This window comes from Castanea sativa, chromosome 11 (assembly GCF_040712315.1).
Source record: "Castanea sativa cultivar Marrone di Chiusa Pesio chromosome 11, ASM4071231v1".
NCBI classification, from domain to species: Eukaryota; Viridiplantae; Streptophyta; class Magnoliopsida; order Fagales; family Fagaceae; genus Castanea; species Castanea sativa.
In genome coordinates this window covers 59,465,325-59,485,267 of record NC_134023.1, presented here as the reverse complement: position 1 = coordinate 59,485,267, position 19,943 = coordinate 59,465,325, and the positions used below count along the sequence as shown (strand labels likewise).

At 32.0% G+C, this 19,943-nt stretch overlaps 1 protein-coding gene and 1 long non-coding RNA gene across 3 annotated transcripts; both read right to left on the bottom strand.

Moving 5' to 3' along the window:
- Positions 1–10,574: 10,574 nt before the first annotated feature.
- Positions 10,575–14,591, bottom strand: LOC142615111 (uncharacterized). Of its 2 annotated transcripts, none has more exons than XR_012840657.1 (3): positions 14,196–14,591; positions 10,938–12,822; positions 10,575–10,834 (listed from the first exon to the last, which is right to left on the bottom strand). It is a non-coding gene; the product is annotated as an uncharacterized LOC142615111 (long non-coding RNA). The 2 variants fall into 2 exon arrangements; XR_012840656.1 differs by lacking the exon at positions 14,196–14,591 and having other exon boundaries at positions 10,938–12,238; positions 12,765–14,055.
- A 2,515-nt stretch (positions 14,592–17,106) lies between these two features.
- Positions 17,107–18,886, bottom strand: LOC142614435 (NADPH:quinone oxidoreductase-like). Its single transcript, XM_075786955.1, has 3 exons — positions 18,751–18,886; positions 18,364–18,555; positions 17,107–17,497 (listed from the first exon to the last, which is right to left on the bottom strand). Exons 1-3 carry the CDS (start codon positions 18,830–18,832, stop codon positions 17,196–17,198), a joined length of 576 nt encoding a protein of 191 aa, XP_075643070.1. The 5' UTR covers positions 18,833–18,886; the 3' UTR covers positions 17,107–17,195.
- Between the last annotated feature and the right edge of the window lie 1,057 nt (positions 18,887–19,943).

The following is a 19,943-nucleotide window of genomic DNA, read 5'->3' as shown; positions in this document are numbered from 1 at the left end:
CAATTCAATGCCGGCCCCATCCACCCCACACTAAGAGACAAGAGCAAATCAACAATTTCAACAGAATTATATATTGTTATATTTACATACACTTCCACAAAAAGACAAAAGCTAAGCAATTTACATTTCAAAAAAAAAAAACTAAGCAATTTCTATTGTAAAAAGATAAGTCTAAACTAAGTCACAAGAGTCACAACACAAGTTAGAAAGTATTGAGTATGTCAGTATGAGATAGAGAAAAATTGAGAGAGAGAGAGAGAGATAGAGAGAGAGAGAGAGAGAGCAAAGATGAGATAGGGAAAAGGAGAGAGAACTGAAATACCTTGATGTTGCCTGAGGTTAGGGGCGGCGCCGCCGCAGCACGTTGAAGGCCGAGGTTCTTATTTCCTATTGGACCCGATCTTGCTTTTTCCGTTGCCGATCTCGCTTTGCTTTTGCCGTCGCCGATCTCGCTTCGCTTTAGCCGTCGCCGATCTTGCAATCTCCGATCTAGGCCAAGTCAATCTGCGATCTCGCTGTCGCAAAGCTACTCTAGATGTTCAGTGTTGCTGACTTGCTGTTGCTATCTTGCTAAGTTTTTTTTTTTTTTTTTTTTTTTTAGAATCGTTGCCTTCGTAGCCTTGTTGATGCTGAGTCGCTGCTGCAGTTGCTGCTGAAATGTGACTAAAGTGAGAACATGAGGTTCTTATTAGGTTAGGAATTGGGTAATGGAATGGGTAATGGGTATTGGAATGGATAATGGGTATACCGTATACGTATTAAGTTTATAAAATTTTTTTATTATTATTATATTTGTTGAGAATCCGTGGGTTTGCTCTTTGTTGGGCTTGCACCAATCAGTTTTTTTTTTTTTTTTTTTTTTTTGAGAATCCGTGGGTTTCTATTTTCAGTATACTGGGCTTTTTTTCTGGTGGGCTTGCCTGATACAAATTTTTTTTTTTTTCAAATTTATTTCAAATTTTGGGCTTTTTTTTTTTTTGCTTGAAAGTAGAACAAATTTATTTGAGGGTGTTCCTCACTTTGACTGAGGGTGTTCCTCATTTTTTTTAGAAGGTAAAAAAATAAAATAAAAATTATTATTATATATAAAAAAAAATTTCAAGTCAAGGTGTTCCTGGAAACACCCTGACATTAACGTGGCGCCGCCACTGACCACCACAAACACATTAGACCGGTTACTTCCACCATCGACCCCACCACCATAACAACTACACCAATCTTGAAACAAAATCCAGGAATTTGTGACCCACCCAACTCCACCAAACGAGATCCAAATCAAGATTGGGAAACTAGACCTTTGCGTCATGATGGTGTTGAGTGGGGAGACTAAAATGATGGTGTATGGTGGGAGTGGGACCTGAAGTTTCGCACTTGGGATAGGGAAGATCGTACACTCTGAGAGCGCTTGAAGTTGCTGCTAATGAGTTGTGTGAAGAGAACTTTAATGGAGTTTTGGTAGTTTGAGACTTTGAGGTGTGATCTAGAGAATAGAGATTAAGGGATTTTGGTCCCAAAAAGGCACTCATGCACATGACTTACTGAATCTACCCCACAATTTTTTTTTTTAAATATATATATATAATATGACTTGGCATTCAGGGTTCTGCCTATATGGCAAGAAAATAATAGTTTATTTGATCAGTTAGACTATTAGCAATTTCCGTCTAACAATTAACAGCAGGGACCAAGTTGACAACATCGAAAGGTTAGATATTAAATTGACATAATTGAAAGGTAAGAGACCAAATTGACATATGTTGTAAAGGTTAGAAACCAAATATGTAGTTTACCCATAAATTAAACATAGAATTTTGACAATAAAATAAAACACACAAGGAAAAAATATTAAATAAATCAAACATGGCAAAAAGACTCAAACAAACATGGAAAATAATCAAACACAATTAATTAACCTAAATAGAGTCAAACAGAATCAAAGAACATGTGAAAAATCATTAAACAAATAAAAACAATATTTTTACCCTAATTTAGGTTCGGGGTGTGCACGCATACTCAACTATGCATAGGCATGGTTGAACCATATGCGCGCATACTCAATGGATGCATATGCATCCTTTAGCACAGATCCGAAAAATTACATTTTTTATTGATTTAATCATTCAAAGATATAACATGTGAGATCAAACAAGCATGTCAAAAACCCTAAAAACTAAACTAACATAAAACAAAAATACAAAGCATCAACATAAACGAACAAACATGAAACAAATCAAAGAGTAATAAACTACATCAAATAAACATGTTAAACTTGTGTAAAACTAAAATAACAAACCAAGAATAACAAGAATAGATTATAAACAACATAAAATCATATTAGAATATATCAGGAAGATCATAACATCAATCATACATGATGAGAACACTTATGATAACATCAAACAAAGAACTATGTGAATCCTACGTAGCAAAGTGAGAAATCATTGAAAAGAGACTCACCTTGCTTTGGAATCACATATTTGAGATAGTTTAATCAACCCCTTAGTACCTACAACACAAATATTAGATTGAGGGAACAAGAATATTTAAAAAAACACAACAATAGTTAGTAATCACAACTCAAGAACAAAAGGTTTTGAAAGGGTTTTAGAAAACAATTTGGAAAAGCAACTCTCTGCCTTAGAATTAACTAAAGAGAGTTCCTTTATTTGTAAAAAAAACGTGCTTAGGTGTTGTGTTAGGGTTTTGAAAAGAGAAAATAGGGTTTTAGAGAAAACTGAGGAAAAAAAATAGCTCTCTCTAGCTAGCGTTTTGATTGGAAGCATAAGATGAGTATTTATAAGTTAAAATTAGGGCTTTTAAAGCTTTTTAATAGTCTTTGGACGTTCTCAAGAGTCTAGGGGCCAGCCCATATCACATCAAAGAATGATGTTTTGGGCACCTAAAATTGAAGTTCCACTACCCAGAAAATCGGCTTGCATACGCATCTTTTGAGGGTGCGCACGCATCCTTGATTCATGCGTATGCATACCCTAATTCCTAACAGCTTTGAACTTACTCAATATAAATCTAAATTAGGCAAAATTTGTGTTCAAATTGAATTCCAGGGTGTCTACTTTCCAATTAAATAAACCACACTAAAAAATTATTTGTTGAACAAAAGTTATGGTAAAAAACGTGAGCAAAGGTCATTTTTCAGTATCAATTTCTAAGTGATTTGAACACTTTTGAATTGTGATTACTTCCAAATTATTGTGAACTCTTTAATTACTCTTGGTTGACATATGTCAAGCTCATAATTAGGATCAAGGGCCAAAATTTATTAACGGGGTACAAAATGAGGTGTCTACACCATGGCATGGTTATGGCTTCATTACCCCAAAACATTGCTCTCCCTCTAAATGTGGTGGAACTTGAAGCAATAGTAGCGAGTAGAGCCCTTGATTTCTCCCTGAAGCTGGGTTCCAAAAATGATATCCTTGAGGGAGATTCGGAGATTGTGATGAAAGCACTTCAACATGATTCTTCATCTCTTGCTTCCTTTGGTCTACTAATTCGAGATGCTCATCTGATTGTCGATTTTTTTACTTGTATTAGTTTTTTACATGTTGGTAGGGATGGTAATTCTATAGCTCACAACCTAGCTATACATGCACGTCATGTCATTGGTTTTTTTGTTTGAATGGAGGATGCTTCATTTCATACTCTTGCAATGTATCAGGCTGATTTTCCTGTTTCATAGTGAAATGGAGGATGTTCCATTTCACTATTTCTCCCTGATACTTCTTCTAAAATCCTTCCCCAAAAAAACAAAATCCCCATCTCCTTCCAAACGCTACCCATCACCTTCCCAGCCTCCCTCTTTTCTTAGTTTGTTTCATGCCCTCTCCTTTGCTCACATTAGTAATGCACATCCTAGCCAAATTTTTGTATCTATTTGGGTAGACATTTTCTTGGAGTAAAAGAGCGTTTTTAATATAAAAAAAATGCTAAAATTGCTGCGTTTGGATTTGTGATTTTAGAGAAGTTGTGTTTTTTTAAACTCAAAAAACAATGTTTTATAAACAGAGGAGAGTTCAACTTTCTTGAAACGTTGTTCGTAAATCAAGGTCACGTTTTCACTCTGCAGGTGTCAATACCTAAAATACCCTGAAATGTATGCTTGTTATCAACGTACCAAAAGCTTGAACCTTCTTATGTGTTCTTTCTCCTATTCTTATCCTTTGTTCTTTTCATCAGTTGTTTCTCCAGTGCCATATGCTCACTGCTGGTTTCAAGTAGTGGTCCCTTTTTCTTCGCATTTGTTACAAAAATCTAAGCATCCATTAGTGTAGATAATCATATCCTCTACATCTGCTATTAAACACAGTGGTTTCTTCTTGTAAATAAGAAGTAGCTTTGAGAGTGAAGCAAAGACAAAAGAAAGTTGTTTGAAAAAGAGATAATAAATAAAAATAAATGAATGAATATAAACTGTAGTGAGCAACCAATCAGCCATATATTGCTAAGGTCCTCATATATTAGGCCTTGTATTGTGTGGTGACAAAAAGCAGTCAAATTTCGGACGAGACATGAATTTCGGCCGGTACCAAATTTTGCTTGTTCAAAAAAAATAAATAAAAAATAAAATAAAAAACTAAAACCTTTGCACATCCAAGAATAGAATTCTTATCTTCTTTGGATTTATGGTCCATTTGGATTAAGGGGGAGAGAGGGGAAGTAGTGTAGAGTAGATTTAGCACAAAATTAGCTTATTTTTACCCAACTCTACTCTACTCCCCTCCCCTCCCCCTCCTTCCCCCCTCCATCCAAATAGGCCATTAGTGGTACATCCATTTTTCCTTGCAGTTTCCTTACTTGTTTTTGTATTTCAATGAAATCTTTGCTCATTGAGAAAGAGCTCAGTAATGTGGGTTCAAATGGGTTCTATGTTTGATTTTGTATATGATTAACCAACATTGTCTGTTCTTTCATGTTTGGTTTTTTGTTTCAAAATAAGTTCCTACAAAATTATTATTCTTTGCAAAGGGCCAAATCTTCATCCAAGAGGAGAAAGTGTTGAAGCAATCTTGAAATTTAAGTATGAACCCTTGAGTATATCTGCCTCACACCCACATTTTTTCATAAGTAGCAGATTCTGGAATGACTTAAGGTGATAGTGCTAATAACATAAACATAAACACATATAATTACTTCCATATATAATAAAAAATCTAAAACTTTATAAATATATAACTTGATTTATTTTACTAAAGATAAAATTATATAAATAAACATAACATAAACATAAACACAAAAAAGAGAATAAAATGAAGGGAAACATTAAACTCACTATGATCGATCACAATAGAAGGATCTAGTTCCTTACATTCTCGAAGAACATACTTCTTCCTTGCAAATTGCTTGAAATCTTCAGGACATTTTTTATTTAGCAAAATATTTAGGACACAAAAAGAGGTAGAATCATGGCTCTTAAGAAATCCTACACGGTGTGCAAGAGGAGCTTTTTGTATTGAGGAATAAGACTATGATAAGCTATGACATTCAAACTAACTTCATTTCAATTACTAAGCAAGAAGATCGGACATTAAAGTTTACAATTCTACTTTAGTTGGCTGCTGAGCGTGAAGTTGCTAGGTATCTCATTGGAGGTCATAAACATTGACTTTATTTGTAACTTTACACATGTTTCTCTAATTGGATTACTTTTCACCAAGTATCAATGATTGACTCATATGTAAGTAATGTTCGATCCAATCACAAGTCAACACATGTGCTGTGAAAACTTACAACAATGTTCTCCAGCAGAAACCACATGGAACTTAGTTGGCCGCAATTAAAGCAAGAGTTATATATAACAAAAGCCTAGTACATTATGTCCGGAGGAAAATAAAACTGTCAGAAAGTTTCCATAAAACCTCTTCTAGCAGTTCGAAGTGTAGGACCAAAGTAAATTCCCAAACTAAACCTACCCTTCAGTGATTATTACACCATACAAAAAACCCCTACCCTCAATTGCCAAGGCCAAAAATGAAGAAACTAATGATAAAATCAATCTTAGAAATTTGGATAGATTTTAAGTTACCAATTAACAAGGTACCAGAAAACCTCGAAACACACATGAGAAATACCAAATTAGTTACGTTGTTTGCAGGGTAGCTGTAAATTTTGGCAATCTTTGCTAAATTATTCTCAAAAGAAATCATGGTTCCAAAGCTGAATATATTAATTACCAACAGGCACATAATTTTAACACTAAATGTGTATTTCAATTTTTCAAAAATGGGAGGGGCTTGATAAAAAAAATCTAAAACTTTATAAGTATATATAGAATTATTTTTCTAAAGATAAAATTTAAATAAATAAACATAAATATAAATACAAAAAAAAGAGAATAAAATGCAGGGAAAGATTAAACTCATTGTGATCGATCATATGAGAAGGATCTAGTTCCTTACATTCTTGAATAACATAATTATTCTTGCGTATGGTGGTGCTATTACTTAGTATTTTCAGATGGTGGGCATCAAATAAAACTATTTGGTTTGATTATTTGTGTTGGTTTGAACTTTGAAGCACTAATAAAATATTTTTTGTTGGTTTGATGTTGATTTTTTATTTGTTAGGTGATTTTTGAGATGAACATTACTTGATATTGGCCATCATTAGGATTGTGTGGGAGCAATTGATGGAACCATATTCATACATTTGTTCCGATCGAAATCCAAGGAAGGTTTTGTGGTCAAAAGGAGGGGACAGTACAAAATGTGTTAGCTGCAATTATGTTTGACTTGAGATTCACATATATGTTAGTTGGTTGGGAAGGTAGTGCTCATGATTCTCTTATTTTAAATGATGCACTTAATGAGCCCAGGGGACTTAAAATACCAAAAGGTATTATATAGATAACTAGCCTTTGTGTTTGGTTCTAAGTGTGTTGTCTATCACTTTATGTTGGTATTTTTGTTACGAAAAGAAATGACTTAAGTTGTCTATCACTTTTGCTACAAAACTCTAAGCATCCATTAGTGTAGATAATTATTTCCTCTGCATCTGCTATTGAACAAAGTGGTTTGAGAGTGGAGTGAAGTCAAAAGAAAGTTGTTGGAAAAAGAGAGAATAAATAAAAATAAATGAACGAATGTAAACTATAGTAAGCAAGAAATCAGTCATCTGTTGCTATGGTCATCATATATTGGGTCTTTTATTGTGCAGTGACAAAAGGCAATGCTATTGATTCCGTACCGTTCCATCCAGAATGGCCGAAATATTTCGTATTGGTATGCAAACCGGTACGAGAATACCTCACATTCCACCTCGGGTCAAATTTCGGCCTATTTTGTTCTGGCCAATTTCAGCCGGTACCAAATTTTGCTTGCTAAAAAATAAAAAAATAAAAAGTAAAACCTAAAGGTCCTAAACTACACCATTTTGGACTTCCTTAAAATAAACATAATCATCTTTCTTTCACTCTGTCACTCGTTCTCTACTTCTCTTCATTGTCTCTGCCGTTATCTCACTCTCTCTATCTTTCACTCTCTTGTTCTCCCTCAGTCCCTCAAGAACAAAGATCAGAGTTCATTACTTCATTCTCAAATTCACATCATTGAAGCCTTGGCTCTTTTCTCCCTCAGCTGAATTAGGTATTCTTTCTCTTCTTCTCTTTTTTCCTTTTTTTTTTATAAATTTTTTCCTTATGATTTGTGGTTAAGAACTTAAGAGTTAAGAACTTAAGATAAGTGATTTGTGGTATATGAGATTTTGTTTTTGAATATTGATTTGTGGTATCGGTGATTTTATAGTTTATATACAATTAAATGATGTCTTTTGTTTGTTCATTCACTTCATGCAAAGTAAATTAATTTTTAGCTACTTCATTTGATTGGTCATTTGCATTAGAAACATTAATTTTAACTAAAATATTTAAATGTTCAATTAATAAAAATGACACTTTTTCTTTTATTTTTTCTATTCTATATTCGAATCTTGAATTTGAATATAGAAAAAAGTACGCATTTTCATATTTGGTAGCGTTTGCTAAGTTATTTTGAATACATAATTTCGGTATAGAATACATTATACCCGAGTTTGGTCATTGTTTTTTATTTTTTAAAACAAAGTAACTTTTCTCACTTACTCACAATCACACACTAAAAAAAGTAACTTTGTGTTTTCACAACATTTACTAGTATGCCATTGTATGCTTATTTATAGAAAATGAAAACGCTGAAAAGTTGTTTTCATTTTCTGTATTCAAATCCAACTTTTAGGATTATAAAATAAAAACCAAGTACAAATGTTAAAACCAAACCAGTTTATTAGTAGTGAGTCCCACAGAAAACTAAAAATGAATACTGAATATATTGCACTTTTTTCTTTATTATTTTTTTTAATTGGGAATCTATGGGTTACTGGTTATGAATTATGGATTTTTACCAAAATTTTCAGACCAAATAAAAGTGTGGGATTAAGGAGTTTGTGATTTTAACGACGAGTATTGTAATGCACCTTTTAAAAAATAAATTTAGCAATATAAAACCTTTTTAATGCATTGAATTCCTATTTTATAGATTTTATTTATAAGTTAGATCAAGAGCTACACTTATCAATTAAAAAAAAAATCAAGAGCTCTATATTGGGGAATAGATTCAATTCCAGTGCCTTAACAAATTTTATAAAGACGTCTTTTTTATTTTAATGTTTCATAAGTTTGTTTTATTAATTGTAAATAATAATAATTGTACAAAACCTTATTCGTTTTCTTCGTTCTACAACATAAAACTGTTAATATATGTTTTAACTACATAGTATTACTGGTCGCTGACCCATGCAATGCACGGGAATATCTGCTTGATGAGTATCAAGAAAAAAAAAACATTATTTTTTAGTTAGAGTAGTAAGTAAAACTGCATGAAATTATAAACCAAAAAAAAAAATGATATTTAAAATATAGCAAAAAGTTTTATTAGTTAGGCATAAGAGAACAATGTTATTTTATTTATTAGTTTTTGTGGGAATGAATAAGAGAAAGAATGTTCAATGCTGTGTCTCTAGTTTAGTTAGTGTTATTTATATAAATAGGAGTATACAAGATAGATTGTAATATATATACCAAAAGGTGCATATTGAAAGGTTATAACCTTTTATATTGGATATACCAAAAGGGGTCTATTGAATGGTCATAACCCTTCATATTGGATACATATTAAAGGTTTCTATTGAATGAAAAGATACCCATTGACTAAAGATGTGTCTATAGAATGAAAATGCGTATATTGATTGAAAATGTGCATATTAAATGAAAATGTATCTATCGACCGAAATGTGCATATTAATGGAAAAGTACCTATTGAAGGGTCACAATCATTTCGGTATAAATAGTAGTTTATATTAATTTGGTAACTTCTTCTCAACTTCTTCTTTTTCATTATTCTTAGAAACATAAGAAACTTGTGGGTCTTCTACGAAATTGCTATTTGTAGAACTTGTCTATGGATAACATTCAATTGTGCCTCCAAGTTAATCAAATTTTATGTTTGTCTACTGGATCATTTTGTTATTTCATTATATGACTCCTTTATGTTCCCAAAAAAATCAAAAAGATTGGTGAAGTCTAATACTCATTTTAGCATAACTGAAATGAAGAATTTTTTAGAGGAATTAAGAGACTTTTTTTTTGTTGATTGCAATCTATGGATATATGGCAATTAAAGTTTTTACTTTTTTTTTGTTTTTTTTTTTTCTACCAAGGACTTGTAAACGCATGATTGGTGGTTTATTGGTAATCAGGAAAAAAAAAAAGAAGAAGTATGCGGTGGAAATGTTGAGATGTTGAGGAAGGAAAGGAATTTAGTAGGGAACTTGAAAAGTATACATAGAAAATGTGTTTATGCATTAAGAGAGAAGAGAATGATACCTTTGTCAGAAAATGTTTGTCACACTGGACATAGTCTATTGGCGTTGTCATGGATATACTGTGACCTATCTCTCCAAGTATGCAGTCAATTGCTACACCCTGATTGTATAGACTATCATTAGATAGCAACAAAAATGCAAAATACCCATATACTAAAAATAAACATGTAATATTAGAAATCTTAACTATTCAAACATGCTATCACCTTTGTTAACACCAACTGCTCGCATCTCAACAGATCGTCCACCTTGAACAACGTCAACAGATGCATTTAAAATTGGGCTTGTCCAATGAAGTTGCACGACGTTCAAAATGTCATCGGGGAGTTCTTTCCGTGAAGTGTTTAGGATATGAAGGAATTTTTAAGTTTTTTGAGAAATAGTATATGAAGGGTTTTGATATGATATATACGTTTTATCTGTAATAGTTTCTAAAACAAACCAAAAATAAATAGAATGTGATTGGGATTTTTTAGTGTTATTTATAGTTAATTCTTAAAATCTATATTTTAAAAAAATTGAATTACACGAAAAGTCACAATCTTTGGGTGTTTTAAGATGTAAACGTGGCTGCAATTTATGTAGACGCGTGGCGCAATGAGGCGCGGTCAACAAAAAGTCAAACATTTTGACTTTTAGTTATTGCTAGCGTTTAACTCGCGCAATGCGCAGAATCATTTTACAAATTGAAATACTTTGCATTCAACATAAACTTAGTTCTCCCACTTCCATTGCATACATTCAAACTTAAATAATGTAGTATGTTTAAACATATAGTATCCAATATTCCCAAAAAATGTTAAAACATTAGTATCTTCGAATCACTTCATGTGTGTCATTCCCTTCTGAGAGGGGCCACTTGGAGGAACACATGAAATGAGTTTGAACAAAGGGAATTCTCCATAATGCTCCTCTATATTGCATACAAAAATGCAATATCTTCAAAAACATTTAATATTTCCTGTCAAAGAATATTTTCGTTTTTATGAGCTTCCACACCTAAGAGAAAATAGCGCTTATCTAAAAAAAGGAATTTCTCTTTAAGAAAATAAAACTTAACTTACATTTGAGCATCATGTCAAGCTTTTGCAGTGCAAGAAGATTGACATAAAAATCTGAACTTGGTGCATATTTACAATGAGTGATTTGCCTGTAAGCCTCCTTTAACAACCATCTATTCTAGAAAAAAAAAATTTGTTGTTTATTATAACCAAATATAAACATCAATATTTATGCCAAATCAATATCTAATTTCTTGTTTCTATTGAAATGAAATTGTTATTTAACTGGAAAAAAAAATCATGGGATAACTTTCAAAAATATTATCTATTTAAACAACATATAAGGTGAAGAAATTGCACCCTAGAACTACATGCATATTTAGTGGAGGACCACAGACAAACGCTATTATGATCCTTCATAAATTTTGAAAAATTGCTCAAAGAAAGCTTCTAAATAAACCACTCTACAGGCAATATTAATTATTACAAAGACCTTCTAAATGTGTACATTCTACAAATTTCAAAAGTATGCATTCAATAGATGAGTCCAAATCTTCTGTCCCACTTTTCCTGCTCTACTCTATAATCCATCAATAAAAACTTGCCACGTGTTTACCTAAGTAATTAAATACTATCATTATTGACTTATTAATGTTACCGTTATTAATTAATAGTAGTATTTAATTAATTAGATGAACACGTGACAAGTTTTTATTGGTGGAGTATAGAGTGGAGCAGGAAAAGTGAGACAGAAGATTTGGACTCTCAATAGATACTGTGCCATTAGAACTAAAATCAAATGTCATATCAAAGAACTTCAGCTTCATCTCAAAGCCATAAACTAAGCATAATTTAAGATATAGAAATTACAAAGTAACTTTTTTGTAAATTAATCCAAGGATTTATATACAAATATTTTCTACATTAGATACTCTATCCATATACTTAGCTTAAATTTAGAAATACACTTTCCCCAACTCATTGTAGGTAATTCGTAAAAGAGGGAAAAGTGAGTTATTTAACCAAAAAAATTTAAGTATCATATTGTATAGCCTTTGCCATCGGCCTCATCAATAATAGATAGATAACCAAAACCAACCTAGCCCAAATACCCAAAATGGCATAAGTTTCATGAAAATGGCAATGACTCATTATAACATTTATCCTCAACTCCAAAAATTGCAAATGACTTCAATAAAACAAAAAGAAAGCATCAATTCACTTGAAGTAAATAAGGGCAGCTCTAAGAGCTAAAAAAAATCAAAAGAACATGTTGGACTTAGGAAGCACTAATTGGATATGCTGCTTGTGATTCTCTTTCAATGTTTTATAGAGCATTAAGCTCCATCGCAAGAGATTTTTATCTGTATAGAAACAAAGGAAGACAGATTAAATGAGAATTAAAAATAAAATTGGAGGCATTTCATTAAACATCTAGCAAATATAGTAATTTGTTCTTATTTGACATAATCCTTGTGGAAAAATAAACAAAAGATACAGTTTATAGAGCCTGAGTATTATCTGCTAACTCAAATCCTATAGTCTAGGCCTGATGTGTCCATAGCAGAATGATCAAATATTTAGATGCTAACCAATCAAATGTCTTCACCTAAGCACATCCCATTTTCTAATAATTTGGTTCAATTGGTCTACATGTTAAAGGTCTTCATAAACTAAGGAAAAAATAAGAAAATCAAGAAGATCAATGGTATAATGAAATGAAAAAAAGTAAGATGTTTCAATGTTGGTTGAGCTAGAAATGATTCAACATATTTAATAAATACTTAGCAAAGGTGTACCTGTAAAACATATTTAACAAAATTTTAATACCAAGAAGCAGACACATTCTCATACGAAGAGATTCTAAGTTAATACAGATTATGGGCTCACCTTCAAATAATGGGGAAACCATATAATTTGTTGCTACCCACATACTGGAGATACCATTCTGAGTTAACCAAATAATGAACCACAATGAATAAAAGAATGAGAACATAGAATATTTGAGAATCAATAAAATTTAAAAGAAAATATTTGATTACAGAATTTTGAAATAGAATGTGAAGAGGAAAATAAAAATAAAAAGTTGGAGATGGGTACTTCATTGCATACTTAAATTTTCAAAAAGAAAAGAAAAATGAGAACAAATAACTTAGGAACAATAAAAATACCATTTTATCAAATCATACCATTCACTAATCAGTAATATGTTGCATCAATACAATTTTCCATTAACATAACATTTATCCCTGGGGCGGGCAAGAGGTTGAGTTTGACATGGGTTTGAGGAAAAGAGTCCTAGTCTTCTGGGTTTTGAGTCTATGTAGGTCATGGTGAAGAATGCAAGAAGTGATGCAAATTATGGCTTGTGAACTGTACCAATTTTGTTTAAACCAACAGCTTGTTGTAGTAGTTTAAGGTCCCCTACCATATCCAAAGAAGTGTCATCCTTTACTGCGTCCTTTCCAAGCTTAAACTCTGTTACTTTCTTTTCATTTTTTGTAAGGAGGCTTGTCTTTTTGTGCAGATTGTTGTGACTTGGCCCATTGTCTCAAAAGCAGATAGTTTTAGACTTAATATGTGATGTTTGGATTAGATTTTTCCCGCCCTCATACCAGGATAAATGTAAACGATTTACTCATTTATGAACAATGAATATGAACAAAAGTTCTCAAGGATGAAATCTAGAAAATATTACATAACATGTACATAGTTTTTTTCATAGCTGTTATGTGATGGTGTGCTTGCTTATTGCAGATAGTATTGCACCACAATTTCAGATGAATAAGCAGCAGTCCTCCAAGAACTTCTCAAGCATTTTCTACCCAAGCATCAACCCAATTGTATGTAATTGATGGTCTTTACGTTAGAAATATTGTTCTAACGGTAATGGTAACTACATTTTAGTTAAATAATGGTAACTACAAATTATATATATAATTTGTTGCTGCCCATGTAATGGAGACAACATTCTGAGTTAATTTTTTGTTTTTATTTTTGGGCAATGAGTTTTTTTCATTTTAGCAGGACATATATAGTATGTATATATTGTGGTAATTCTTTTATAAAATTTCTGCCAAATTATCTTTAACCCTCAATAGATACATGGGTTTGCGCTATGATGGCACATGACATGGAAGAGCTCGATCTATTAGTTAGGCTTCTCTCTCATGGATTTTTCTACATGAAAGAAATCTATTACCGAAAAAATTGAAAAAAGAATAGTCAAATATTAAAACTTGATTTCCTTAGCCATAATTTTTTAATTCAAATCTAGAATCAAATTGAAAAAATTGAAAGCATATAACAGATCTAGTTTACCTTAAAAAAATCATCTTCCTTCTTCTACTTCTTTCTCTGGTAAAATCAAAATGGAGAATGAACTCTGATCTTAGTGAGAGAAACAAAGAGGCGTTCTCTTCTTCAATCTCAATTCCTGTGTGCCTTACTGTATCTAAGTCTCTCTCTATCTCTGTCTCTCTATTTCTATGTATATGTCTCTCTATGAAATCAAAAAGTTTCAAAACACAATTTATCTCTCTATTTCTTATGCCCAATCGATGCAGTGTTCACCATTCTGCCTCTTTCTCTGTTTCTTTCTCCATGTCGCAGCCTCATCCTCTCTCTCTATTTCATCGTCTTTCTTTGCTTCTTTCTCCATCTCCTCGTCGCCTCTCTCTATTATATCGCCTCTCTCTGTTTCTATTTATGCGTACTCTTTAATTTTTACCATTTATTTTTTGTTATTTATAAAGAGAGGATTTTAAACGGTATTGGACCCAAACAATATAATTTTTTGCTTTTTACCTCGTAAGTGGCTGAATTTTAACTAGTCATTTTTCCTGTACGGCAGCACACTCTTAATTGTAGAAAAAAAAACTTATGCTATTATATGTAGTATATAATATAGATTTGCAAATTCAATTTCTATGATTGTAGTAAATTAAATTAAGATTAAATTATATGCATACTCAATACCTTTCCAGTGCATCGTGTGGGTTAACGACTCATCTTAATAATAAGTTACCACAATGCTTCCTTAATTGCCTCCATAAATAATGAAAGGAAAACAAATCCATCCACCTCACAAGGGCGTACCACCTTCTATATATGACAGTCATTGAAGCCAGACGAAGGGTTTCCAGATGAATTCTTCATTGCAGCTTCGTCCAACACTTTGCCTCAATATTACATTCAACATCTGTGTCACCAGCCCGCACACGCAATGGTCAAAAAAGCATGCCACACAGCTACATGGAAAGCAGCCACAGGCCTCTTCCTCAGTGACTCTCTTGCCTCGACCTTCTCCAATGGGAAACAAAAGCATTCAGCAAAACACCAAATGGATACATAAGCCAAAAGAAAAGGAGATAAGCAACACACCAGTAATGGAGGTCTGCACAGACATTCATCCTACTCTTTACAGCATCAAACCAGAGGTTATGAGTCTTGACATTGCTGTCTCAAAAACTGGAAGGACAAACCAGCATATGATAAGATTTCGACCAAAATGCCCGACCACTTCAGAAACTGTGTCACAATCTAATTTGGAGAAACTACTATATGTTGGAGCTGAGCCTGACAAAATCGTTCTCATCCAAAAATAAAATATTTTAAGCAGCATAAAAATCCCTCCATAGTATTGTTTTTTGGAACAAGAAGTCGTGGCGTAGTTCAGGCTATAATAGAAATTGGGTTCTCTGGTTCATACTACATAGACTCGGTTGTCTTTGAAGATGAAGTATGGCTGTTTCGGAAGAAAGAAGATGTGGAAATTGAAGTAATCACACCCAAATACTCACACCAGTTTAATGCAAGCGCGCGTTTCCTTCCTCATCTTAGCAATTCAATGCCATATGGTACGGCCAAAACTTCTAAGTCAAATTGCCCATATGCAAAATGATACTACTCAATCACTGTCGGATGCTGTGAGAGGAACGCTACATGTATCCGCTACATGGTAAAAGTTTCCCTATCATGGGGGACAAGCTCAAGAGTCCATGGGCTTTTGAAAATTTTCATATTTTCTATTGCTTCTTTGTTTCTAGCAAGGACTTGGAATTCCTCCTTGTTGGCATGATAATTGTGTCTAGGCAAGGTTTTTGGAGAGGATTTACATGGAAAAGCACCTCCTGCTTGTAAGGTGAGGGGGGTGAGGAAATTTTTTGAGTGTCATGTTAATTTGATACATATAATATGTAGTATTTGTAAATCTTGTTGCTATATGTCATAATAAATATTGAATAATGAATTTGTGGATGTAGCCTTAGTTTTGGGTGAGCCAAGTAAATTAGGTGTTCTTGTCTTGTGTGTGTTTTGATCTTTTTTTTTTTTTTTAATCATGTTTGTATTTAGTATATCTTAATTAACTATTATTATTCAGTAAGTCTAATTACCTTAATAGGAAAATGTTAATTTAATCTGTTCTAATAATAATCTTACTGAAATCTAGATGGCTATCATGATGAAGTAATTAACTAAATCAGCTGGAGACACTTTTTTAGCTAAAAGGTTTTACATATGCCATTAACTAGGCTTGTGGCTTCGTCAACCTATCCTAATTTATGATAAATGGACTAATCTCCTCTTTCATGGCATGAGTTACAGCTTCTAATGGAGTAATCATTTTAGCCGTGATTCATATAATGTTTATCTATTTGGTGGTTTTTTTTTAATTGCTATTCATCTAAGGACATCATCGATTAATTTCTTTGCAAAGAGCTCCTCAGAATTGTTTGGTTAATTAAGGACTATCATATAATTTATCAACAACTAATAGTTAAATCTGATTAATCTGAATGTTTCTAAACTCATTTTGGTAGCTAGCTTTGCTATTTTACAGGCCACCATTGACTATTTGCTATCAAGTCAAAAAATATTTAAATATTTTGCTTCAAATTGTACAATGTGACGGTTTTCAACAATTTAAAACTGAGGCTCAAAAAAGAAAAGCCAACTAATTCACTTATTTACGACATTAGTATATTATATATTGTAGTTAATTACACGTTTTATTCTCCACTTGGGCTTGATTATGTAGCACCCTTAAACAAAAGAAATTGTGTAGATCTAGCTAGTGCAAACATTATTATGTCAGAAACAGGAACAAAATTTTACTAATTACCACATTACATACCAAAGAAACATTAAAAACAAGTTGAGCTGAATTCCACTGAAAACGACCAAACATAAAACGGACAAGAGAAAACAAATTAAGGAAAGTAGTAACCCAAACTAATTAATGTTATGTCCTTTGCACCATAAAATTATAATATCATATTTTTGTCCCTTTTTTTTGAGAATTACACACATAGTATCTCATCACTTGCCCCGAATACGCAAAGTAAATTCATGCAAGGCCAGAAGAACTCCCTTCAACCTCTCTTTGGTCTCTGCATGGACCAAGTTGCCATCTTTATCAAACTTTGCAGGTTGCTCGAATGCATTCAAGGAAAACAATGGCGTATTAATGAAATGAAGATCAAGAAAAACTCCGACTTGGCGAAGATGATACTGTGCTCGTTCCCCACCACCATTTCCTCCAGTACTTACAATGGCAGCAGCCTTGTTTGCCCAAGCATTTGGTGGTCTAGATGCCCAATCAATAGCATTTTTCATAGGTGCTAGCAAAAGAATGCAAAATACATGCACAAAAGTTAGAAATTATATATGTACTTGAAAACTCAATTGACTTAATTAAAACTAAATAAAATCTAATATTCTTTTTCTTGGTACGTTTCTCCTTGTAAAATATGCCAAAATTAAATAAATCTTATATAATTCCTAAATTGTTTAAGAGCCTTTTCCTACATTTGCTAAGCATGATTCCAAACATTGTTAATTAAAATAGTTTTTGCTTCACCTGTCACTAGAGAAAAGAATATAAAACAAATATTATTTTAAAATTCTCTTATGTTCTAATGTTTAGGGTGTGCTTGCATTAGTTATTGGAAAACTTTGTTTTGAGTTTAAAATAAACGTTTGTAAAAAAGATATGAAGAGTTGTAGTTGCAAAATAGTGTTTTAGGTTTTAAAAACACTCTTTTATTCTTTCAAAATACCTAACCGAATGGACCCTTACTTTGTTATGCCTTGTATAGATATATTTAATATATATATATATATATATATATATATATATATATATATATATATATATTAACTGAGAAACATATTTCTAAATTTTTCTCTTGGCATCAAATTAAATTTCACTCTAAATTGATGAGACATGCATGGGGGGTGTTAACTGTTAAGTGCTTTTTACCCTTTTAACTAGATTTAACACGACGATTCTCTTGGATTTTTATTAAATTATAATGATTTATACAAAGAATAAATTATATTTCAATATCATCTATATGCACATCAAAATAAACAACTTATAGAACTTCATTTTTCAAGGTTATTGAACTGAATTAATTAGCAAACACCAATATATCCACAAATAAACATCACAATATATATTGGAGAATGAGAGAGAATAGGGTACCAGCAATGGAAAAGTTGTACTCAGGCGAAGCAAATAGAATACTATCAGCTTCATTTATTTTCTGACGGAAAGCTTCAACTGCGGGTGGAAATGTTCCCTGGCCTTCAAGGTCAGTATTTAGCAAAGGCAGCTGGTTGATTTCTACTTGCTCAATTTGAATTTCTTTGAATGACTCTTGGCATAGTTGGATTGCTACAAAAAATTAATTAAAATCCCATCATATATATAAAAAAATAAAAAATAAAACTCATTTAAAATTAAGAAAAATGTATCAAAAAAATTAAAGAAATAAATTAATCAACAAATAAATTAATATCCTTCTATACTAAATAAATAAATAAAAATTTGAACACATAATTTTGTTTGGTCATAAACGAAATTACATACCAGCTCGAACAAGGCCTCGGTGGAAGGAACCTTCACGGAGAGACCCACATACTGCTGCCACTTTGATTATAGGTTTCGCCATCTTTCTCTTTCTTTGTGTTTCAAATCGTGTAGAAATAACTTGAATGAGAATGTAAAAATGTCCAAATGCTATGCAATTTTCTCTCTTTTATGCAAAACCAAATTTATACGAAACCTGGAGCTATGATGTTGATAAATATAAAATACAGTTATGTTATTGTTGGATCATGATCAGACGGTGTAAATCTTATTGAGTTATTGAAGGGTTTGCATGTAGACATGATTCTTGAATGTGTTAGTATGTCAACGGTCAACGAAATGAGATGTTCTAAATTCTAACATAATATATGGACAATTCTAGAAGATTACAGTTATACGAATCCGTGGGAAAGGGGGGTTTCTTAAGTAAGCAATGAGGTCTTTAAAAAGATTAAGTTTGTGTTTTGATTTGAATTTGGATTCTAAATTAATGTATTTGAAATGATATGATATCAAATTCATTGAATTTAGATATTATTTCAAATCCAAGGATTTTAATGATCGATTTGTCAAATTCAAATTATTGGCCTATTTTAAAGTATCCAAATGCATATCCCCAACTATAAATCTACATCCCCAAATCCTGCCATACAATCGCATCATAAAGAATTATAGAATGGTGCTTGACTACACGTGTGAAAAATGAGATAGCAGCCTAACTTCTTACGGATTTAGGACACAAAATACTCCTATCCAATTAATATTTGGCTTTTTGCCAAATTTTTTGGCTAAAAGTGAGTTTAACTATACATATTCTTTAAAAAGTGAGGAAAAAGAAAAGAGGGTTAATTTCAAAAAGTTATAAATAAATAAATAAAAAATGATGGCAAAACAAATAAAATTAATTCCATCTTACTTTTTCTTTCTCATTTTTTTTTTTTTTTTGGATAAATGTTAAAGTTATTATTAATTTTAATGTAAATGGTTAACAAATTGATCTAATAATGAATATGATTGGTACCATTTTAATAACATAATAATCACTTAATTAAGTTACTTTTTGTTGATTGGTGATAGCATTCGCCACTTTGTAAACCTTTTGTAACAAGATTTGTAGTATCATTATTATTAAATTTAATTATAATAAATAAACAAAAACTGAAATTTCATTAAGAACTAAAAGATGTAGTAAC